The 23440-nt window shown below is 60.3% G+C and overlaps 1 protein-coding gene across 4 annotated transcripts in view; it reads left to right on the top strand.

Moving 5' to 3' along the window:
• Positions 1–23440, top strand: part of CROCC2 (ciliary rootlet coiled-coil, rootletin family member 2) — a 66721-nt gene that overhangs the window by 35331 nt on the left and 7950 nt on the right. For 3 of the 4 annotated variants that reach the window (XM_033111410.1, XM_033111409.1, XM_033111412.1), the window contains 11 exons: positions 267–436; positions 995–1138; positions 3552–3665; positions 6735–6878; positions 10019–10194; positions 10807–10966; positions 12137–12295; positions 13996–14353; positions 14536–14717; positions 15543–15663; positions 16391–16521. In XM_033111410.1, coding sequence (XP_032967301.1) covers positions 267–436; positions 995–1138; positions 3552–3665; positions 6735–6878; positions 10019–10194; positions 10807–10966; positions 12137–12295; positions 13996–14353; positions 14536–14717; positions 15543–15663; positions 16391–16521 — 1859 coding nt within the window. The remainder of the gene's footprint in view (positions 1–266; positions 437–994; positions 1139–3551; positions 3666–6734; positions 6879–10018; positions 10195–10806; positions 10967–12136; positions 12296–13995; positions 14354–14535; positions 14718–15542; positions 15664–16390; positions 16522–23440) is intronic. The other variant, XM_033111411.1, reaches the window with a different exon arrangement.

Here is a 23440-nt window from a genome sequence, read left to right as displayed (position 1 = left end):
GCCACAGGGCCAACCTGGTGGCCCTGCCTCCACGCCCTGCCCGTGCTCCTGCCCAGCCCCTGGGCCTGAACATAGTCAGTGCTGGGTGGGGGTTCAGGACACACACCGCAGTGGGGTTCCCTCCCTGCCAGCTGGGGCAGCCTCCTCAGATTAGGTTGCTGGCACTCCATGCAGCCATCACTCCACAGGGAGCTTTCAAGGGCCACGGGGGGCTCCACGGTATGGGGACCTGGCAGCCAGTCCCTGATGCACCTGTCACTTCACAGTGGAAATGGAGCAGCTGAAGAGCACCTGGGAGGTCCAGGAGACGAAGCTGCAGTGGGACTTGGGGCGGCTCCAGTGGCAGGTGGAACAGCAGGAGAGGGATACACAGCTGGCCCTGGAGAGCCAGGCGCTGGCCCACCGCGAGGACCTGGCACGGCTCCAGAGGGAGAAGGTCTGCTTCCCTGGGGACACCTGCTGCTTGGTCCCTCCCAGGAGACTGCCATGACCCAAAGAATAGCAGACCCTTGCGGGGAGGGGTCCTAGGAGACCGGCCAGGAGGCGGAGGTCCCCAGGCCACGCTGAGGCTGGGGCAGAGTTCAAAGGGGCAGTTGGGGTCATGGGGCCTGAGCATGTGTGGGCCAGGCCCTCTCCCTCACAGAGCCGCAGCTGGAGGGAGCTTTGTCACCCGTCTGAGCCATCCCACTGGTCACAGGCTCCTGTGTGCCATGTTTGACATGTTTTCACACACCATGTCCATGGTGTTTGGTGCACTGTGGAGGCTCAGGAAAGCTCTGTAAACTGTTAAATGTGGGACGGCGGAGGCAGGGCTTGCTTCAGGGTCACTGTGTGTGAGACAAAGGGCATGCAGCAGCTAGACTAGACAATTCCCGGGGACCTGTCCTGCGCTGGCGTCCCCTGAACTACATCTCACGCAGGCCCATAGGTAGGGCTGGTCTCTTGTGTCCTGGCCTGTGCAGTCCTCACAGCCTGTCCCTCTGCCTCGGCCCAGGACACCCTGAGCCTGTCTCTGACAGAGGAGAAGGAGGTGGCCTCGCGCCAGTTGGAACAGGAGAAGGAGCTAGTGTCAAAATGTGCAGCCGAGAAGGAGGCTCTGGAGGAGGAAATTCAGAGCCTGAAGCATGAATTGCACCAGGTGAGGGGACCACTGTGCGGCAGTGGGGGGTCCTCACACCCACCCACCGGGTCGTCTCGGACCCCGCCAGAGGGCTGTGTGGGCCAGCTTTGGGGCACTGCTCTTGTAGTGTTGGTCTTCCACAGCAGTCCTACATTCACCCACCTACCCCCACCCATCCATCCATTCGTCCGTCCGTCCGTCCATCCATCCACGCACTTGACTGTTTCTCCATTCAGTTGTCTGTCATGCATTCATTCACTTGAATACCCCTTCTTCTATCCACAAACCCAGCTGTCCAGCCACATACAGGGCCATTTGTCCACACCCTCAATTGTCTAAGCACACATCTGACCATCGATCCATCCATCAGTTTGCTTAAACATCCATCCAACTATCCATGCACCCAGCCACCCACCCACATGTCTGTCCAGCCACTCACTTGACCATCCATCTGTCCCTTCACTTAAACAGCCCCCCCTCTGTCCACACACTCAGCTGTCCATTTGCGTCCCCCGTTCGTCCATGTGTCTGACCCCACTCCATCCACCACCTGATCAGCCTACAGGTCACCCATCAATGTATCCACGCATCGGCCACTCACCTGACCAACCACCGGCTATCAGGGTTCAGACACCGGGTGTATAAGAGCTACCCTCTGAGTCCAGTACACTGTGACACTGTGTAGCAGTCACTCTTCACTGAATGGGACAGACAAGTAAATGTGTTCACATGTGTCGTCACACAGTGTGACAGAATTCTCAGATGTTGGTACAAAGTACAAATCGTAGGGGAGTAGCAGGAGTAACCAAGGTTTGTTGTCAGACTCCCTGCATTTCCAGTTTGATTCTCACAGCACTCTGAAGTACCTGCTCTTATTAGCCCCATTTTACTGGGGAGAGAGGTAAGGTTCAGAGATGGTAACCACCTTGCCCAGGGTTGCACAGCACACCTACTGCGTTCTGGCGTCCGTGCTCATAGCTCTATCCACTATTCTGCTTCCTGAAAGGGGGGAGGGACCTTAAGGGAGGAACCAGAGGCTGTCGGGTAGAGAGGGAAAGGATGTCTAGGGATGGCACGAAGTTCTGTGCTGAACCCCTCGGGTTCAACAATTCACCAGAACCCAAGAGCTAGGACTCACAGAACTCAGGAACTCTAAACGACGCAAGTGAAGACCAGCCCAGTGAAGAGACAATGGGACAATCAGTGTCTCTCCCCCTGGAATCAGGGCACGTGGGCCTCTGCACATCAGTGAGCTTACCACTCAAGAGCTCCAGGGTTTCCACTGAGGCCGCTCACATGGGTGTGACCGCCGGAGCCACTGGCCACGTGATGGGAAGCAGTCCCCACCTCCTCCCTCAGGCTGGGAGATCTCAGTGGCCCGTAGCCCTGTGCTCTAATCTTGTGTCTGGTGGGGCACAGTGCCCTCCTACCCACCCCCCCAGACTATGTCAGGTGGCCCTGAGTCGCCAGTTAGAGTAAACTCAGGTGTGGTCCAGGGCCCAGAAATAACAAAGGCACTGCTCCTTTGGGGAATTCCAGGGGTTTAGTGGCTCCTCCCAGGACCCAGGACAAAAAAACCAGACCTTTATTATGAAACATCCTCCCAAGGTTGCTGTGCATAGAAGAGCAAACAGAAATGTGTATAGTTACCCCGCCTTTATAACAGGAAGTCTGAAAAGCACATGCAGTTTCCCAGCCTTCCTCGTCTCAGGATCGACGTGTCGTGGAGGTCTTTCCACATCGGCGTGTTCAGGGCTTCGTTATTCTTTTTCGCAGCTGCGTGAAGTCCGCAGTTGCTTGAATCACCATTGTTTTGTTGGCCCCATCAGTGGACATCTGGGTTTCCAGCTTTCTTGCTGTTACAAACAACATTATGAACAATAACCGATGACCCGAGAAGGTCGTCCGTCCCGCATGTGTACACGCATCTCTCTGGGCTGCCTTCCCCGTGAGCCTGGGTGTTGGGAGCGCACATACTTGTGACTTTAATGGTCATTGCCAGCTTCCTTCCACCTCCCAAAGCCCTCGGGCTGGCGGGCAAAATGCGGTGTCCGGGTGCTCACAGGCAGCCCTCACCCTTAGTGGCACAGGGCATTTTCGGTGGTTCAGGACCGTTAGTGGTTCCCACCGTGTGCTCTGTAGGCAGCGTTGCCTAGAGGGGTTGAGGGGCCCCGGGAAGGAGGTGGCCTGGGAAGGATCAAGTATTGGACAGGTGTACGGTGGGGAAGGTGTGGGGCACCCAGTGGGGCAGCTGCGTGAGCACAGGTACAGAGGCTGGACCATGGTGGGAGGGGCGACAGGCCCCCCCACAGCCCCCTCGGGATGTGGCTGCCTCTGGGGTGCTGCCCTTTCCCAGAGCAGGGACATGGAGCCAGGGACGCACTGCATCCCGCCAGGGTCTTCAGCATCCAGTTCTCCACTGTCACGCCAGGCCCTGTCTCTGAAAGCAGCAGAGAAGAGCCTGCTGCAGGAGGAGCTCTCCAGGGCCGCGCAGGAGCTGGAGCAGGTGCAGCAGGAGGCCCGCGGCCAGCAGGAGCAAGCAGAGGTGAGCCGAGTGCCCCCATCAGCCTCACACCGGGCACCTGCCTGGGCACCTGGCACTGCCAGTAGGTGCTGCCACATCCCACACACACCTCTTCCGGCCAGGTCCCAGGGACACATCCCCCTCCATCCTGGCCTCCCAAGCCTCAGTTTCCCTTGGGCATCTCCAGGTCTTCTGCTGGGAGGGGACACTGTGTTGACGGGGAGGAAAGGCTGAGCAAGCCAAAGCTGGTGGTGCTGCTGAGGGAGCCCGTCCCTGCCCCTCCGCAGGCCAGGGACTGCAAGGACGCCACCAAGCCTTGGGCGGGGCAGAGGCCAGAGAGGGCAGGGCCTGGGCTGCCCCTGAGCCAGCAGCAGGCACCGAGCCCAGGCCTGTGATCCCCAACCCCGCCAGCCCCCAGCCTTCCTGTTTGTGTGCCAAGGATAACGGCGGGAAACGTGCACCAGGCCTCTTGGGGCCGACTTGCTGGTCCCTTCCAAGGGAAAAAGCAAAGCAGGGAGGCCAGCATCTACCTGAGGCAAACCCTCACCACTCACCCGGAAGGACACCCCGGGATCCCACTCACAGAGCCCCAAGAAAGGCAGCCACTGAAGGGCAGCGAGGCCCGGAGGCAGCCGCAGGCGGCCAGCCTGGGTCAGCTGGGGCCCCGACTCCTCTTCAGGAGCCCATGTCCAGGGCAGGGCAGGCAGTAGCAACTAGGACTCTGGGCAGTGGGGCGGCGACTTGGGCCCGGTGCCCGACCCCACGGTGCTGGCCTTGGCCCGTTCATGAAGTCGGCGATGCAGAGGTAAGGGCCACTCACAGGAGGAAGTGGCCCGAGCAAGGTATAGGACACAGATGGAGAGAGCTCAGGGAGCTGTTTGCAGCTGGGGTCAGGACGGCTGCCCTGGGGGGCTGGCCCTGAGCAGAGACAGGAAGCAGCCCAGCCAGGGGTCAGCTCCCTGGAGGCACATCAGCCTGGCTGGGCCAGCACCGCCTCCTCTGTCCCTGACTTTTTCCCTCCAGCCCTGGTCACCTTTCGCTTTTCACCCAGGAGATCCTTGCCCACCCTGGTCCCTGGTGTGCCCCAGCCCCAAGGGCATAGGTCAGGTGGTCCACTGGTGGTGAACGAACGCCTCAGTGAGTGCACAGGTCGCCAACTGCACGGCCAGGCCCAGAACTGTCTTCAGGAGTGGGCCATCCCTGTGGGCTGCAGGGGTCTGAGCAGGCAGCAGGGGGCCCGAGAGGCCTCCTGGCTTGGGAAAGCCCCCCCGTTTTCGCTGACCTGTGGGACAGCCCTGCAGGGGCTCTGTGCGATGGGAAAGGGGGTGCAGTGAGGTGTTGGCGCCAGGGTGTTTGTCCACCCTCCTGCCTGGCAGGCAGCCTGGCTTCCAGTCACTGAGTGGAGCAGCCCAGAGCTCCCAGCACCTGGGAAAGCCTTGCCCGAGAGCCCCTTGCTCGGTGTGGGGGAGCCCCCTGGGGTTGTGTCCTCCTTCCTCTGACCACCCCCAAGCTGCTGATCAGCCCTCCCCAGCAGCAGGGGACCAGGAAAGCTGGGGTTGCCTCTCGCACTGGCTGTGTCTCCCTCTGGGCTGGGGTGGCCTGCCAGTCAACAGGCTCTTCAGGGAGCTCATGAAGCATTTTTTTGGCCACCTCAGCTCAGAAAATGGAAATTACAACCCACCGAGAGGGGAAGTAGGGGAGAAACGCCAGCCAAGGAACACCAGTGTGGGTGACGTAAGAGCAAGCCTCCCTGGCCAGAGCAGGGGCCCGGCCTGAGCCCTGCAGCCCACGGTTCTCACAGGGGCGGCCCAGCCCGGCCACACCGAGCACCCACGACAGCGGCACAGAACCGTCCTGGGGTCACAGCAGACCTGGCTGTCCAAATGCCTGTCAGCAGAGAGGGACAGCAGGGCGGAGGCAGAGGAAGTCCACCACCAGGAGCAGGGGCAGGGCCTGAGAGCCCCAGCCCGCCGCTGCCCTGCACAGCAGCCTGCCAGCAGCCTGCTGTACCCTGTGGCGGGAGCGGAGACTGTCTCCCAGAGAGCGTGTGGAGCGTGAAGCCTGCTAAGGAAATGCTCAGACTACCCTGTGTCCTGGTAGGGAGCTGGGCCGGCCGTAGGGTGAGCAGGTGGTGGCCTTGTTCTTGGACAAGGATGATTTGGAGCTCCGCCTGACCCCTGCCCTCCAAGTGCCCCGTGGCTGGTGAGCGCTGGAGAAAGCGCGTGGGTGCTGCTACCACAGGAAACCAGATTTGGGCCGAGCTGAGTCCTGATGGATGTCTGAGTCACCTGAGTGTGGCCGTGCAGGGGACACAGACACTACAGAGCTGGCAGGCATCCCCTACTCCCATCTGCCTGTCTGAAAGTCCTGGGAGCCGAGGGCCCGGCTGACTGAGGGGCTCCTGCGGTCACCTGGACCTGGGGACAGCGCTGTTCCTCAGACACAGCCGTCTCCTTCCCCTGCCGCTGCAGTGTCTTCTGAGCTGGGGTCTCGCCCTACACGGATGGGCGGGCCCCAGAGGCGCCTTCTCTGGCCGTGGGGCCACAGGACGTGGGCGCCCCTCCCAAGCCCAGCAAGCCCTTGAGACCAGAGGCTCAGCCCCAAGCCCCTGCTGTGAAGGCCGGCCCTCGCCCAGGCTGCAGGAGCCCAAGCCCCACGTCCCTGGAGGGGAGGGCCTCTCTTGTTTGCCAAATGGTCGTTCTTGGCCCCTCACACTCAACAGAGTGGACCCGATAGCAATGGCTTAGGCAGGAAAGGGGTCGAACACTTGAGAACCCTGACCTGGCCTGGCAGCCTGGGGACCCCAAAGGAAAGGCACAGGGGACAGGGGGCACAAAGTCATTCCCTCCCCACCGAGAGCTCCCCTCTGGGGCCTCTGAGCCCACCCATGTCTCGTTGGGACCTGGCATGGTGGCATTAGCTGTGGTCAGCCCGAGAACCAGTCCTAGAGCCCCAGGCCAGCTCTGACGCCCACCCGCCTCGTGTGGCACGAGCGAGCTGCCTGTCTAGTCCCAGGACACTGTGGCTGCCTGCCTGGGCCTCAGCAGAGCGCCAGGCCCTTGATGCCTCCGCGGCTTACTGCTCCCCCAGGCCACGGTCAGCGCTATGGCTGCGGAGCTGAAGGCCCTGCAGGCCCAGTTTGAAGATGCCATCTCCGCCCATCAGAGAAAGGCCGCGGCTTTGAGTGAGAGTCTCCGGGAGATGGCAGCAGAGCAGAGCAACATGGGTAGAGAGGTGAGGGGGGCAGGAGAAGGAGGAGTGGGGGGCAGGAGAGGGAGGATAGTCGGGGTGCCAGGAGAGGGGGAGAGACGGGGTCGCTAGGATTGGGGGAAGAAGGCCTTCCTGTGAGGCAGGTGTGAGCTGGGCGGTGGGGAGGAAGACGCTGGACCCTCAGCCCAGAGACCCATCCGTCCACAGGCCGTGAGAAGACCCCAGGCGACGTGCCACCCTCCATCGGACTGGGCGTGGGATGAGGCCCCCTGGGGGTTGCATGGGGTGGAGGGACAGGAGGAGGAGTGCAGGACAGCCACACATGGGCCTGACACAGGGCCCCCAAGAGCCATGTGATGGTGTCTTGGGGTGGGGGGAGTGGCGTGCGGGCGAACAGGAGAGGCCCCAGCTAGGACGGGCGGGGGCTGAGCAAGCAGGCCGCCTGGGGAGGTGTTCCTGAGGCAGGTCTGACAGCAGCGGACGCCTGGGAGAGGGAAGGACAGGAGGGCACAGGGACTTGTGCTGGGGGGGGATCTGCCGGCGCCCAGGTGGAGCCTGCAGAGGGGAGGCAGCCTCGTGCACCCCGGGCAGTGTGCCAAGGCTGGCGGGCAGGCGCTGACCCCACGCTCACGCACCAGGCCCCCTGGCAGCGGCACGGTGAGGAGGGGGGCTCCCCTCCCCCAGCACCCCCAGGGCAGGCTGCGCTGGAGGAGAGGAAGAGAGCATGATTTAACATGACAGGCTGTTTACTTTGGCCCCCAAAGAGAAAGGTCTCCTTTCAACAGATTTCAAAGTCAGGCCCGGTCAGCGACCACACGGAGAAGCAGAATGAGATTTTAAAACTGGGGGCAGCAGGGAAGGAGCCAGGAGACGGGGCACGTTCATTCTGGTGGGTGAAGGAAGAAATGTGGGTCTCAGTGGAAGTTCAGGTTCTCAGAGAGGGCCCCCCAGGAGGGAGAGGGGCCCCCAAAAAGGGAGTGGGGGCCGGGGAGCCTGAGGGGTGAGTGGGGCAAGAGAAACAATCCCAGAGAAGCGTGGAAGAGCCCTCCCAGGCGCCAGGCTAGCCAGAGTCGCCATGGAAACCATAACGTTTTCACGGCCTTTACACTGGAGGAACGTCCAGGCCTCTCGCAGCCCTGCTGAGGTCCACACGTGTGTGTGCGTGCACACACACGTGAACCCACTGCACAGCCCACACACTCATGCACACATGTACCTGTGCACATGGAGACCACACACCCTCATGCACACATGCACACACACATGCACTCATGTGTGAACACAACACACATACATGTAAACACATGGACCCCACGAAGTGCACGCGTGTGCAGATGCACAGCCCACAGGCTCACAGTGCTGCACGCACACACATACATATTCACACCAAGCACACAAACAGGCCATGGCCCCTCAACACTCCCCCTGCTTCCCCCACCCGCCCTCCTCCCTGCAGAGCTCTCAGCCGCCTCCCTGCAGGAGATTTCAAAAGAGGCTGTTTATACAATTTCTAGTAAAGAAATAATTATTATAATCACATTAAGCGATTTGGCTGTAAAATTCCTGTAAAAGGGATGGTTGTTCTCGGGAGGCAGAGAGAGGCGGGTGGGGGCATGGGGGAGGGGCCCTGCCGCATTTGTTTTGCTTGTTTTCATCTCCTCGTCCTGGGAAATGAAAACAGTTTCTTTCATGATGGATAGGCCCTTTCGCTGGTCCTTGACCTTCTGGGTGGATTTCTGCTGAGCTCAGCGGAAAATGCTCTGCTCACTTGTGGCTCCCACATGTGGGGGGTGGGAGGGGAGCGGAGGGGGGCGAAGGCCCTTCCCAAAAACAGAACAACAAGAACAGCGGGAAGAAGCGGGAGCCAGGCCGGCCAGGGGCCTGGACAATGTCCCACTGAAGCAGCCAGCAAAGTGGGGTTTGCGCTTGGCAACACGGTGCTTGGACACGGCTGAGTCCCTGTGGCTCCCCCTCCCTGGCGTGCCCCTGCTGGCGTCCTCTGCCTCCTCCTCAGGGACCTGTGAGTTGGAATGGAACCTTCTCCAAAGTGCCTGTCAGGGCCATAGTCAGCCCGGGAGGCAAGAAACCAGGGGCCCCAGCAAGCCCCCTCCCGTTGCCTGGGCTCTGAGGGCTGGGCTGCCCCTGCCCGGGTCTGCACCGTCCTCCAGACGCTCCCCCCAGGGGCCTCGAGGCACCTGTGTCCCAGGATGAGCAGGGCCCCTGACACCCAGGCACACTTCAGCTAGGGCTCATCTCTGCCTCACATGGCATGACATCAGAGTCCGGGAAGTCCCCAGTGTAGGGCCCTGGGGTAGGGGAGGACACGGGTCCTGCCTCCAGCGAAGTGGATGTCCCCACCTGGACCCGGAGCCGGTCTGGGACCTACCTGCAGCCGCTCCCCCCACCCCGCCCCAGCCAGGGGTCGCTGGGTCGGCTAGCAGAGATGGATGTGAGCATGGGGCTCCACGTGACCCAGAGACTTCCCACCGTGGCCTCCACTGACACACCCCTCGGGCTTCGGAGGCCCACGCTTCTGTGGAGCTCTCCACGCAGCACACATATGATGGCGAGACCCTCCGGCCTGAGCAGCTGGACAGCCCGGCCCGTGGGAGCCCTGGTGCTGCCGGAGGATTCCAGGGCCACCCAGAGACCCGCCCTAACCACTGCCTCCAGTCCCAGCAGGGACACAAGGCCCACAACTGTGCAGGGGTCAGCAGCCTGGGCCATGGGCACTGCTGCCCACGCCAGGGAAGACAGCGGCCCTGGGTGCCGCACCATTATTGAAGGAGAGGAGTAGGCATAGGTGACGAGGGCCACCAGGCGGTGGCAGCTGGACCTGGGCAGGGGGGACAGTACAGACTTGTGGGAAGAGCCGTGTCCCATGCAAGCCCTGCCAAGGAGTGGTCAGCGCCCTGGGCTCTGGGACTGGCCCTTGAGAGCCACCCAGCAGTCTCTGGCAGTAGGGGAGATGACCACAATGTGGCAAGGCTGGGCTGTCGGCTTCTCCTCCAAGCACTTGGGGACCCAGGGCTGGGGGACACCAGCACTGCCGGACCAGAGCCTGAGGTCATGTGTTGCCCGTGACCGTCCCTGCTGGCAGCCCCTGACCCCAACCCCTGCCTGTGGCTCCAGCTGGCCCCTAGAGCCGCACGCTCCTCCCCCAGGCTAAGAGGCTGCAGGCACAGCTAGACGAGGCCCAGGACGGGATGGCCAGGCTGCGCAGGGAGGCCCTGGAGGCCCGCCGGGCGCTGGGTGACGAGGCCCGTGAGAAGGACGTGCTGCAGCGTTCCAACACAGAGCTGCGGGCTGCCATCCGCAGCGCGGAGCAGGAGAAGGCCAGGTGTGGTGTGGCTGTGGGGGAGCCCTCCTGGCCCCGAAGCTCCCCAGGATGTGGGGAGGACCCAGGGCAAAGCGGTAGGACAGGGGGTGTCCTACTGAGCTGGGCCAGGTGATGGTGGCATAGCAGAGTCGCAGTGTCGGCTGCCCATCCAAAGGGTCTCTGCTGTCGGCCGTGAGGGGAAGCAGGACACAGACCTGTTCCTACCCCCAGGAAGTTCCCATCCAGCAGGCCAGACAGGCCCCAACAGGCCAGCAGGAGGTAGCCAAGGGCTGGAGAGCAGAGGGAGGCAGAGGGGCCTGGTCAGGGGCCCAGGAGGCGCCCCTGTGGGGGGACAGCCAGGCCAGGACTGCAGCCCTTGCAGGGGGACAGCAGAGGTGCCAGGCTGGCCCTGGACATTGGGCCTGGGAGTGTGGCTGGAGTGAGGGGAGTGGTGGTGAGAGGGGCTGGAGACGGGGAGAGGTGCCAGGCCAGCTGGGCACTCAGGCCCCAGGGAGGCTGGGCTGTGGGACGCTGTTGGGAGCTACTTGCTAGTGTGAGGTGGGCAGCTTGCTTGGTGGCCTGCACGGTAACCATGGGACATGCCAGAGCCTCAGCCTGTGGTGCTCTGCTCAGGTTTCAGCGGTCCAAGGAAGAGAAGGAGCAGAAGCTGATGGTCCTGGAGGGGGCCCGAGCAGCGGCCCAGAAGGAGGCCAGCAAGCTGCGGGCCAGCCTGCGGGACGCAGAGCAGGCCCGGATGGACGCCCGCCGCGAGCTCCAGGAGCTCTCCAGACAGGTGAGCCCTGCCCCTCCACGGAGATGTCCACACCCACCCTGGGCCCCAGCTCCTCCAACTCCCCGGACACCCTGGGGCTGCAGAATCCCACCCCCGGACTGCCCAGGTCTTTGGAGCCCCCCGCAAAAGGGCTCTGCTCAGACTCCCAGGATCCTGGTTGGGTCTGCCCGGTGGGGCGCCAATGGCAAGCCTTGAACCTAAGACCTTCAGACAATATGCTGAGGCTCAGGGGTCCCGCTGGGCACGGAGGGGCAGCTTGGCTCTGCCCCACGACACACCGCCCAGAGAGCTCCACTGCGGGGTCTGGTGGTGGGGCCGGGCTCGCGTGGAGGCCCGCTCACAGGTCCCGTGGCTGATGCTGGCTGTCAGCTGGGCACCGCCTGCGTCCCTGAGTGGCCTGGGCTTCCTCCTGGCATGGCTGCCTCAGGTGAACAGGTGGGCGCTGCTTCCTCTGTGGGCTTCCCACGTCTCGGCCTTTACCTGGCTGAATTCACTGGGCTTCCAACCGGCAGGAGAGGCGCCTGTCGCAGCCTTGCAGCCACTTTGTCAAACTTCTTCAGACAAGCTGGTTGGGGGTCATTTAATGACCCCCAGGCATTTTGCAGGATCATTTAATCTCATGACTCTGTGAGGAAAGTTCTAGGACCTTCCTTTTCAGATGAAGACGCTGAGGCATAGCGGCCAAGTGGTAGGACTGGGTCCCTGAGCCCAGAGCCCACACTTCCTAATTGGGGCCACCCCACCCCCAGCCCTGCTCTGACCCAGGGGCACCCAGCTGGTGCTGGTCTGAGCTCTACCGTGTTTCCCCAAAAATAAGCCCTAGCACGATTTTTCAGGGTGACATCCCCTGAACATAAGCCCTAATGCGTCTTTTGGAGCAAACCTTAATATAAGACCCGGTCTTATTTTTGGGGAAACACGGTAGTGTCCTGGGCCCAGAGAGGAGGCGCCAGGTGTGTGGAGTGGCTGAGGGAGAAGTTCTAAGGGCATCACAGACCCCGGCCCAGAGCTGGGCTCGGCCTGAGCCTTCCCGAACGAGGTGAGCCGCCTGGAAGGGAGGCTTCCTCCCACGATGTGTGAGCAGAGGCAGGAGAGGCAAGAGAGGCAGAGCCCTCCCCCCCACAGCACGGGGGCCCAGGTGACCCCACAGTGCCACCCCCACACCCCCAGGTGAAGGCTCTGGAGGCCGAGAACCAGAGGAAAAGCCGGGAGCTGGGCCAGTTGCAGGCCCGGGGATCTCAGGACACACAGCAGAGCCAACAGGAAGGCCTGGAGCTGCAGAGGCAGGTGGCTGAGGCGCAGGCCACCAGGGAGGCCGCCCAGGAAGAGGTAGGAGGGCCGAGGGGCTCTGGAGGGGCAGGAAGAGGGCCAGGGCTACCAGGGCCTGGGGAGACAGCGGAGGGCCAGGGCCGCCCAGGCCTGCCTCTCGCCCGCATGCGCTGTGGGTCTGTCTGCTCTCCCACTTCCCAGCCTGTGCGGCCAGGGTAAGGGAGAAGGACTCTGACCAAACTCATCCAGCTGTAGTGACAACCCTCCCCTGCATTTCCCAGGGTGCTCGTGTTTTAGTAAAAGACAGAGTCCCACCCAGGTGAAGAGAGTTCTGAGCCTGGGGACAGGTTGGCGGGGAGGGACAGGGGCAAAATGACCAATTCTCCGAGAGCCTCAGGACTCTGCTCAGGCCTACGCCACGCCTGCACTCTGGTGTCCCATGCTTCGGGCACACGCCTGCAGCACTCCTCCCTCCATACTTGCGCTCACAGCCCCCAAGCCCATTTGAAAGACCCTCTGTTCAACCCCAGCCCCGCCCCTCGGGTTCGGTTTGCTGCAGGGCTATGCTACACGTGACCCTGTAGCCTTGGACCCCCATACACAGCGTGAGAAGGCCTCCCTGGGCCTCAGCCTGCGTGGGGCCCCCTGGTTCAGACTCACAGTCATGCATAGACTGGCTGTCTATGCATCAGGCACCGCCATGCCCAGAAAACATGGGTCCACCTCCCACAGCCCATGTGACCCCTGGGTGACCTCACAGCTATCACCTCCGTCTGTGAATGGGGTCCTTATACTGCGGCCACCCAGGGAGGGAGGTGACACGAGGCCGGCCTGCCTTGTGCCAGGCCTGGTACCCTAGGGTTTACGGTCTGGCAGGGGCTCTGCTGCCTGCAGCTGGGGCCTGGCCACCTCCTCCCCCAACCTGTGCACTTCCCGAAGGGTGATGGAGTCCCGTTTATTCCCCCATTCAGTCACAAGTATTTAGAGGGCACCTCTTGTGAGGGGAGTGCCGTGATCAGGGTCTGCAGCAGCAGGCATGGGGACCTAATTGGGAGTGACAGGATGGCTGGCAGCAGAGGGATAGCTGGGTCAGGAAGGGCCCTCTGTACATGGGCTGAGCTGCAAGAGAAGGGAGGGGAGAGCGGCCCAGCAGGGGAGCCATGGGGACAGGAGGACGCAATGAAGCCAGAAGGGAGCAAGGGTGGCCCCGGCCCAGGGAGGCGGGAGAACAGCACCCAGCACCTCGCCAGCCCGTCTTAGCCCACGTGTGCCGTGTGCTGGGGGACGGGCTGTGGCACGGTGGACGACATTGCACTTATCTGTGGTGTTACCCACTTGGAAGCCAGTGGTGGGGGGTCAGGCACCCTGAGGCTCCCCAGCCCCGGTCACTAGATGACACTGACCCAGCCTCCGCTACCACAGGCCGTGAGCATGGCAGACAAGCGTGTGGCTGGCCAGTGGAAGGCCCCCGGCAGGCCGCAGGAGTGGGCAGTCTGTGGGCATGGCCCTGTCCAGCCCGGGTATCCATGAGCCTGCCAGCGGGCTCTCTGCTGCCTGCCAGGACATGCTCCCTGGGGCTAGGTGCTCTTCCCCACCTGGGCTCAGGTGCCCCCACTGCCAAACCTGGGCTGGGAGGCAGGTCCTAGGTCCCCCCCGGTTGTGACGTGCCGAGAAGGCGCTGAGGCAAGAGGCCAGGGCAAGTCCACAGAGGCAGGTGGGTCTGGGGTGAGGGCCTCCTGAGCCCCCATGGCCTCCCACAGGTCCTGTGGCTGCGGCGGAAGCTGGCAGAGGTGGAGGCTGGAGGTGAGGCCCGGGAGAAGCAGCTGGAGGAACGCCTCCGCGCGTGCCGGGAAGCTGAGCACACCCTCCGTGCCAAGCTGCACGCTGCCACCAGGAAGCTGCAGCAGGCCAGTGGCGTGGCTGACAGCCTCCAGGATCGCTTGGACGAGGCCTGTGGCCGGGTCCACAGCCTGGAGCAGGAGCTGGCTCAGGCGGAGGGTGCCAGGCAGGGTGCAGAGGGCCAGCTGGGCCAGCTCTGGTCCACGCTCCACAGTGGACTGGGGCTCCCAGGACAGAGCCCCTCTACGTCCCCTGAGCGGCCTGGCTCCCCTACCAAAGGTCAGTGTCCCCAGTGGCATCAGGGAGGTCCTGTCCCAGCTCTGCCACCCACCCCTCCCTGGGCCTCACACTCCATGCAATGAGCTCCCTGTGGGTGGGGACAGCAGAGAAAGAGGGGGACAGGGTGCCTGCATGTGTCACAGCATCCTTACCACGTCCCATCAGCCATCACTGTCCTGCAGGCTTGGATGGCTCCCTGGGTCACTCTGGGCGGCAGAGTGCCAGTCCCCCTGCCCGGCCCCGCTCACCACTCCGATGGCCCTTGCCTACACCCGGACACCACGGCCCAGAGGTGGACGTGGCCTCAGTGCGCAGCGCCCTGAGGGACTTTGTGCAGAAGCTTCGGGACGCCCAGCGGGAGCGGGTAAGAGGGGCTCCAGGAGCCAGGGAGGAGCCTCACTCAGCGTGCTGTCCACCTGTCCACCCTGGCGGGGCCTGCAGGTCACTGGGCCCCTCAGTGTCCAGACCGTCCTTTGTTAGGTGTGATAAATACCACAGTCCGTCAACGCCCGACTGCCCCAAATGGCCTCGGGTGACCAGCTTTCTGCAGACCGAAGCCAGGTCCTTCTGCAGCCAGGCCCTGCTGGGATGCCCACTGGAGCCCACTATCCCATGCCTGTCCCCTGAAGACCTGTCCCCAGGAGCTGGCCAGGTCACCTGCAGAGTGTCCCCCGTGACCACTCACACGGGGACAAAGCTCCCCAGCAGCTGCTCCACATCCGGCCACCCCAGGACTCCCCTAGAGCTGCCCACCAGCGGCCAGGTGTCCCCTCCCGACATGCCAGGTGGGATGGGCTATGGGGAAAGACTGACAGTCACCCAGCCCTGGCCTGGGGTACTCCACGGACAGTGTTCACCTCAGGCCACCTTCCAGCCAAAGCCAGCCCCAGGGGGTAGGTACGCCCAACATCACTCAGCCCCAGGGCCGGCCAGGGGACAGTCCCTGCAGATCGCCCTGACCCCACCGGCTATCGGTCACTGCGGGCCTACTGCCCTGCTCTATGTCCATACCCTAAACCTGGACACTCGGACCCAGCCCCTCCATGCCCTCCTCAGGGCCTGTAGGTCAGCTCAGCTGCCCACTGCTGTGTCCTGCATATCCACGGGCTGCCCCACCAGACTCCCACAATCTCTAGCTTGACGCCTCAGCCCTCCACTTGCCCCGGGCTAACCTTGGTCCTTCTGCCAGGACAACTGGTGCTTCCAGGTGGCAATCCTGAGCAGCCGGCTAAGTGAGGTGGAGCGCGAGCTCACCAGAGCCCAGAGCCGCGAGGGGCAGCTGCAGAGGGCGCTGGCCCAGGCGGAGGCAGGTGAGGTGACCTCCCTCCCCAACCCGTGCCTGGGCACCGCCACTTCCCCAGGGGGCCCCAGAGCGCCAGCTCCTGACCACCAGTCCTGGGAACTGCACAGGCTTGGGCCACAGGGCAACACCCAAACCGGCAGCCCCCCTGGGCCGGGGGTGCGTGGGGCTTCTCGGCAATCCTTCCCCATCACAAGGGAGTCAAGTCCGGAGACCTGAGAGGGGCCCAGCCTCTCCCGCCACACCAGCCTCCTGCTGTCCCCACCCCGGGCCTTTGCACTGGCGGTGCCCCCCCACCCCCCGTTGGAGCCCTCTTCCCCAGACAGTCACAAAACCTGTCCACACATCAAGTGTCTGCCCCTGTCACCTCAGAGAGGCCACCAGCCTGGCTGGCCACCCCCACTGCATTTCTGTCTCCCTTCCCCCATTAGCCCGTCCCTCAGGGTACCAGCCCAGGGCCTGAATATCTGGAAGGAAGGCTTGCAAGACAAGGGGGCAGGGCCTGGAGTCCAGGCAGAGGACTGGGACCCCTGACCGCCCCAGCCCCTGGGCCCTTGAACTCTGAGGCAGGAGGAGCCTCTGCAGCCCCCGTCGTCTAGGTGCCAGTAACTTAGACCCCGCCCCCGGGCCTGTTTCCCGGCCTGTGACACGGGAGGGGATGACACACACGCACCCCCACTCCGTGTGGCAGCCCTCAGACATCCGCAGCCAGACGAGCCACCCTGCTTGCCCCACAGGCTGGCGCCAGGCGGAGAGCCAGGCGGGCAGCATCCAGGCCGTGCGGACCCTGCACGGGGAGGCACTCCGGAGGCTGGAGACCGAGCCCCTGGCGAGTGTGCAGGTGGCAGGCCAGAAGCAGCGGCTCCAGGTGGGGTATACGGCGGGGTGGAGCCCCGGGACAGCCCAGGGCAGGGAGGCGGGAGGGGAGGTTTCAGGTCCCTGCAGGCGGCCTTGAGGGACAGTGGGTCCCCACAGAGCTCATCAAGGCCATCCTGACATAGCTGTCTTTGAGGTGGTCCCAGCCCTTATTTTATAGATTGGGGAAACTGAGTCCTGCCCAGAGAGGGACTTGGTGTGGGTGGCAGGGCCAGCAAGGGCAGAAGCAGTATCAGACCCCCAGCCTCCCAGGTCCATCCTTTCTGTAGCCACACTGGCAGGCATAGGGTGGCACTGGCCTAGCCTTGGACTTTTCTGTGGGGTCACACCTACGCTGCTGTGGCACTGCATGTCCACATGTTTTATTCCATGTCACTCACACATAGAAGGTTACACAGGATGAACTCAGGTAAATGTCGCCACATATGAGCTCTGTGCTGTGAAGGTCCACAGTTTTCAGGTGAGAAATCTGGGCCCCGAGAGGGGGGCCAGGCCTGGATGGATGGGGTCTGGCCCAGGCCTCCCCCTCACTGCTCACGGGGAACCCTGGGCCCCATCCCAGGCCCACAAGTGAAAGCCGATGCTTTGAGGACCTTGGGGTCATAGAGGAGCACTGGTCCTTCAGAGGTGGACACACCCAGGTGTCGGGGAGTCAGGGGCCCATGCTGGAAAGATGAGGCTGACGGGGGCAGCAGAGGGGACTGAGCAGGACAGGGGGCAGGACACGGGCTCTCAGCCCCACAAGTGCCACGAGCTGCCTGCAAGTCACCGCTCTCCAAGTCTTGTGAGGAGGGAACCCCAGATAAGCCACCAAAGAGAGGGATGGCCCTGCAGGGGAGGGCAGGGCAGAGGCAGGGCTGCAGAGAAAGCTCAGAAGAGCTCAGCCTAGAAAAGAATTGTGAGATGACCGGCAATTTGTTTCAATGACCTCTGACCGCAGCAGCCAGGGGAGCTAGGGGTTGGGGTCAGTCTCAGGGCCCAGGTGCCTGGCTGGCGTGGGGGTCTGAGAGAGCAGGGGAGGCTGGGCAGCTCTGTATCCCATTTTACACATACATTCACATGTATCCATTCCACATACATTTGAAGATGAAGTTTTCTGTTTGCAGGTTGCACGTTTGAAAACACGCCTAGTAAATCAACCTTTACAAATACGTTATTCAAACGTTCCACCTGACTTTATCAAAGCTCAGACTGATGAGCTGAATTTGCCCACTGTGATTTTCTTGGCAACGTGTCCTTTATTCCTAAGGGTCTGTGACTTACAGATTTCTATGACATGCTCCTCAGAATTCCGTTTCTCGGCTGCTGTAGCTTTTCCGGGTCCAGAGGCCGCCGTGAAACACTGTCCATCCTGAACCCACTTCACCTGGTGTGGTCGTGCCCACCCCTGGCCCGGCCCTTCTGCCCTGTTTCCACCATCATCCACCTCAGAACCGTTGCCTTTTCCGGGGGAATTCATCCCACTTGCAAGCTTTGCGATGACGTGTAGGCTCTGCTGTCCTTTGGTCTCTGACAGGATACCTGCTGCTTTAACGCGTTCTCACAACCCGTTTTGCCCTTTATTGTAGGTTATTTGCTCTCCCCCTTCGTCTACTGCCCACATCCTGGTGTCATCCCTTCTGCCCACCCTCTGCCACGTCCTGGCACCTCTAGGGGGTAGGGGAGTGTTACAGTGGTAAGTGTGACAGCGGTGTCACACTGTTCAGAGACCGCTGATGGCTGGGCTGGGACCCCTCCCTGCGCCCCTGGCCGCCCCAGCTGCAGGGGTCTGCACCTGTGCCCTGGGGGCCTAAGGAGACCTGTGCTCAGGGGACTCCCCACCTCCAGACCTGCCCACCGCTGTCTTTCTCCTAAGTGCTGGGTGGGGTCCAGGAAGAGCCTGCCCCCAAGTCTGAAGTCTCCTCGTGTCTGCAGACCCACAGCAGCCCAAATGCGGTGCATTCCTGCTTAATCGCAGGTGACGAGAGAACCCCGTTTGTGAGCTCCCGGTCCTGCCCTCCGGAAGTCCAGCATGGTGGCTCGCTTCTCTCCCAGGTCTCACCTCCGGGTGGGCTGGGCCAGTCCTCACCTGAGGCTGGGAAGAATCCCCTTGTGGGCTCACCCCGGTGCGGGTGCAGCGGGGTTCAGTTCCCTGCGGTTGTGGGACCAAGATCCCGTTTCCCAGCTGTCGGCTGAAGATGGACGGAGCAGCTTCTACAGGCTTCCTCCAGTCCCCAGCCTGGGCCTTCTCCTGGGCGCCCACCACACAGTGGCAGCAAGACTGTCGCTCATATGCCTGCACGCTCAGACCTCGTGTGGATGTTAGGCCCACGTGGGTGGGCTCCCTCCCGGCTGCTTAACTCAGAGCCAGCTGATCACTGGCCTTAATTATACCTGCAAATCCCTTGGCCACGTAATCTGACGTAATCAGAGGATGACATCAGGGGTCAGAAGTACGGGCCATTTTTAAGTCTGCCAACCACACCTGGTGTCAGTCATTTGTTGAACTGCATGTGTCAGCTGAATTCTTCGCGCTCACAGGTAACACAGGTGAGTCAGGCTCCCATCCCATCTCTCTGGGAGGGGCTTGTTTTTCCTTAGACTTCAGGGTAGCTGTTTGCCCCCTGACCTCAGAAATATAAGGCTGTAGCCTGTTTGAAGGGCTCTTGCAGAGTGGAAGCCAGAAGGCCCATTTACTTTTGAAATTCAAAAACATCACCAAAATAGTGCCTTCAGTTAGTCCCTCAGTTGTTTGTGCTTGTGTTTGGTGAGCCCTCTCTGTGCTCAGAATCAAATCTATCTCAGTTTTTACATGTTCTTTCCACTTAAAAAAACATCTCTGTGCCCCTATGCTTCTCTGTTCATTTGTCCTGAAATTCACAGTGGCCCGGGGCGGCTCTCTGGGCTCAGTCCTCCTTGACGACCTTGAAATTCACCTTCTCACCGGTGGCATCTCCTCCAGGTCCCGGGAGAGCTTAGGGTCTTCTCCTGCCTAGCTGACCGGTCTGCTGTCCTGGGTTGGTGCTTGTGTTTTGATCTCACTGTTCGCTCTCAGGCCCCAACCCTGGTCTCGCCCTGAGAACGTCAATTAACGTTTTCTGACACGTATTTCTGCTTCTTGCAATAACTGTTCTCTTTTGAATTTGAGACCCTCAGATTGACTTTGTACCTTGACCCACAGCTGCTACCATGTTTCCCCAAAAATAAGACCTGGCCGGACAATCAGCTCTAATGCGTCTTTTTTTTTTTTTTTTTTTTTTTTTTAAGATTTTATTGGGGAAGGGGAACAGGACTTTATTGGGGAACAATGTGTACTTCCAGGACTTTTTTTCCAAGTCAAGTTGTTGTCCTTTCAGTCTTACTTGTGGAGGGCGCAGCTCACGTCCAGGTCCAGTTTCCGTTGCTAGTTGCAGGGGGCGCAGCCCACCATCCCTTGCGGGACTCGAGGAGTTGAACGGGCAACCTTGTGGTTGAGAGCCCGCGCTCCAACCAACTGAGCCATCTGGGAGCTCAGCGGCAGCTCAGCTCAAGGTGCTGTGTTCAATCTTAGTTGCTGGGGGCTCTGCCCACCATCCCTTGCGGGACTCGAGGAGTTGAACGGGCAACCTTGTGGTTGAGAGCCCACTGGCCCATGTGGGAATTGAACCGGCATCCTTCGGAGTTAGGAGCATGGAGCGAGCGCTAACCACCTGAGCCACCAGGCTGGCCCTCTAATGCGTCTTTTGGAGCAAAAATTAATGTAAGACCCAGACTTATTTTACTATAATATAAGACCCAGTCTTTAATATAATATAATATAATACCAGGTATTATATTAATTTTTGCTCCAAAAGACGCATTAAAGCTGATTGTCCAGCTAGGTTTTATTTTCAGGGAAACATGGTACTTACATAGTGATTTTTCCCTCTGTGCATCTTTAAAGAAGGAGTCCTGTCTTGCTCAATATTGGGAGTGCAGAAGAACTCACCGGCGACTTCCTGTGTCCCTGCCCAGATATTTCAGGCCCAAATGAAAGGCAGATAGAAAGGTTCCCAGGGGAGCTATGGGGGCTGTGGGGCCGTGGGGGCTGGGGGGCCGTGGGGGGCTATGGGGGCCGTGAGGGCTGGGGGTCCGTGGGGGGCTGTGGGGGCCATGGGGGCTGTGGGGCCATGGGGGGCTGTGGGGCCATGGGGGGCCAGGGGGCTGTGGGGGCCGTGGGGGCTGTGGGGCCATGGGGGGCTGTGGGGACTGTGGGAGCCGTGGACCTCCACACGTGGAGCCAGCACAGGAGTATCCCCGAGTCCTCACTAGAGCTGTTCTGTCCCAGGAATGGGGTGGGCGAGGGCCCGTCCTGGGGGCTCAGCTGCGGTGGTGTCCAGCCTCCGCCTCTGGCTATTTGCCTGCCAGGGGGCCAGGGGCCTTCTTGTCACTCACCCACCATGACCCTCAGCCCGGAGGCCTCCCCTCCACGTCCCGCAGCCCCTCCAGCCCTGGCCCTCTGAGCCGGGTCCCTGGGGGACTGAGGGCTTCTGCTTGTGGTCTACATGCGCGGATGCTGCAGCCTCTGCTCGGTTTTCCGATCCTCTTTACCCATGTTCTTTTTTCTGCTTGATCAAGAATTGACTGAATTTTCCAGTAAAGTGTGTGTACTAAAATCTATTAGTATTCTGCCAAATTTTTCGTAGAATTCTGGCCGTTACCATTTCTCCTCTTCTTAGGCCACTTGGTTCTGTCTACCCTCCATCTTGAGGGAACCCTCTAAGTCTTGGCCTCCAGCTCCGAGGAAAGTTTTCCCAATGTTTGTAACCTGTTGGCCATCACCGTGGGCACCTGGGAGTGGGATGAGACACGCCTAAGTCACCGGAAGCCCCAGGCACTTTTGACAAACAGCAAACCCAGGCAGAAGTGTTTGCAGCAGCCAGGGGCCTGGGACACGTGGCCACACCCCCTGTGCCCACAGCTGTCCCCCTGGTCATGTCAGGCTGTGGAGCCGCCCCCTCTGCAAGAGCAAGGTCTGTGTTTTACACAACCTCTTTCACTTTCACAGAATGGATTTTTCCCCCGTTTCACATAAGCCAACATGTTTGTCAAGAGAAAGTTAATTAAAAACATATTTTTCTAATTAAATGGTAGGCTGTGCTATGCAAACAGTAAGATTCTTGTTTGAGAGCAAATCCCTCCCGTTTCCCGGGCTACCCTGGGAATTCAATAGATCAACAATGCAGAGTGAGCCCAGGGCGTTGGGATATGGAGCCGGGGACATGCAGGCGGCCTAGTGTCACCCACACGTGCCCCTGGGAGAGGCTGCCCCATGTTACCTTCAGATTAGAGCCAGGTCACAGCCTCACTGGTTCAGGGACTCAGTGTCCGCGTGGCACCCAAACTTACATCCAACCTCACCAGCTCCCCAGGTCCCCAGCGCCAGCCCTACCGCACACGCCCTCCTCTTCTCCTGAGAATGCTCCTCCAGGCCCGGGTTGAGCTTCTTCCAGGTTCTAGAAGCACAGCTGGAGCTTCGGAGCCGGGCAGCTGAGGCTGTGCCAGTCAGTGGGGCCCACACTGTCGCTGGAGGTGACTGATGTCTGCGTCTGTGTTTCTTCATTGTGCCGTATTTATCAGCTTTTTGTGTGTTCAGATTATTTTATCTTCATAAAATAAATTGGTGAGCTTTCCATCGTTTTCTGTCATGTGGAATAGTCTAAATATCCTGAGTTAAACTTTCAGAAAGATCATGTTGAACTTGCCTGCACACAGTGCCCCTCCTGTCATCTTAAATGCACTTCAACTTCCTCCCCATCTCTTTTCTGTCGCGGGCCTGTTTCAGTTTTCCATCCCTTCTGGGGTCAGTGTCTGTCATTTGGGAGTCACCCACCTTCTGCTTTTAAGTGCACATGTATTTGACGTCGTGGTATTTACGTCTGTGCTTATATCTGCAGTTAGGTCTGTTTCTTTCCTGATCCTGGAGGTTTGTTTCTGTTTCTCCCCACACACCTTGCCAGTGGTTCCTCTGCCATATTGGTCTTTTCAAAGAATCAACTTTTATCTCTTCTCCTATTTTTGTCTAGTTTATTCATTTCAGCTTTTATCTTTATCAATATCCTCTTTTTGTTGTAATGTTTCTGATTTCTTAAGTTGAGTACGTGGTGTATTTAGGTTTGGGGTTTCTCTTCTAATAGTAAGAGCATTCAATGTTGCCACGTTTTCACTAATAGTGGTTTGCTGTGTCCCATGGGGTTTTGATCTGAATTCTTCTCCTTTTTACCCATTTTCTGGAAGTTTCAGTTTTTACTTCTTTAATTGAAGGGGGCTTTTTTTTAATGAATAATTACGTTTGTGCCTCTTTTTGTCACTATTTCTAGTCTTACTGGCGAGAGGGTGTGGGTTGGGCAGTGAGGGTCTTTTGATCGGCTTCTGGATGGATCTATGTTTATATTCCCGGTTTGTTGGTTGCTGGTTGCTGGTTTGCTTTCTTGGTTTGGTTTTATCTATTTGTTTGTGGTATGTTTGGAGGGAAACTGGACAAGCTGATTGCAAAGTTTACAGGGAAGAATAGATGTTTGAGATTTTCCAAAGAAATTGTGCAAAAGCCTAGTAAAACTGATTATAATGCTCGTGTGGTTGAAGCAGGAGGGATTGGCACAGGCTGGACAAAGAGGCCAGTGGGAAAGCGTAGAGTCCAGAGGTGTTCAGCCACCACTAACTGACACCAGACCCTGGGCTCCTATCTGGACCACTGAGTCCCACTGTTAAGTGCGGGGTGCTGACCCCCTTATCTGAGCAGTTCCGATGCTGGTTCTGGAGGGCAGGACCTGGAGGCCCGTGCACTGTCCCCCACCGCCTGCCCACAGTGGGAGGGGGGGGTCAGAAGATGCTGGTCACCTGCCAAATGAGTTGATCCATTGTCACCCAGGGGATGAAAAGATATTAGGCTGAACGCCAAGGGCTCACAGGAT

This window comes from Rhinolophus ferrumequinum, chromosome 8 (genome assembly GCF_004115265.2).
Source record: "Rhinolophus ferrumequinum isolate MPI-CBG mRhiFer1 chromosome 8, mRhiFer1_v1.p, whole genome shotgun sequence".
In the NCBI taxonomy this organism is placed as follows: Eukaryota; Metazoa; Chordata; class Mammalia; order Chiroptera; family Rhinolophidae; genus Rhinolophus; species Rhinolophus ferrumequinum.
The sequence above is the reverse complement of the archived record's forward strand: the minus strand, read 5'-3'. Positions and strand labels throughout refer to the sequence as shown.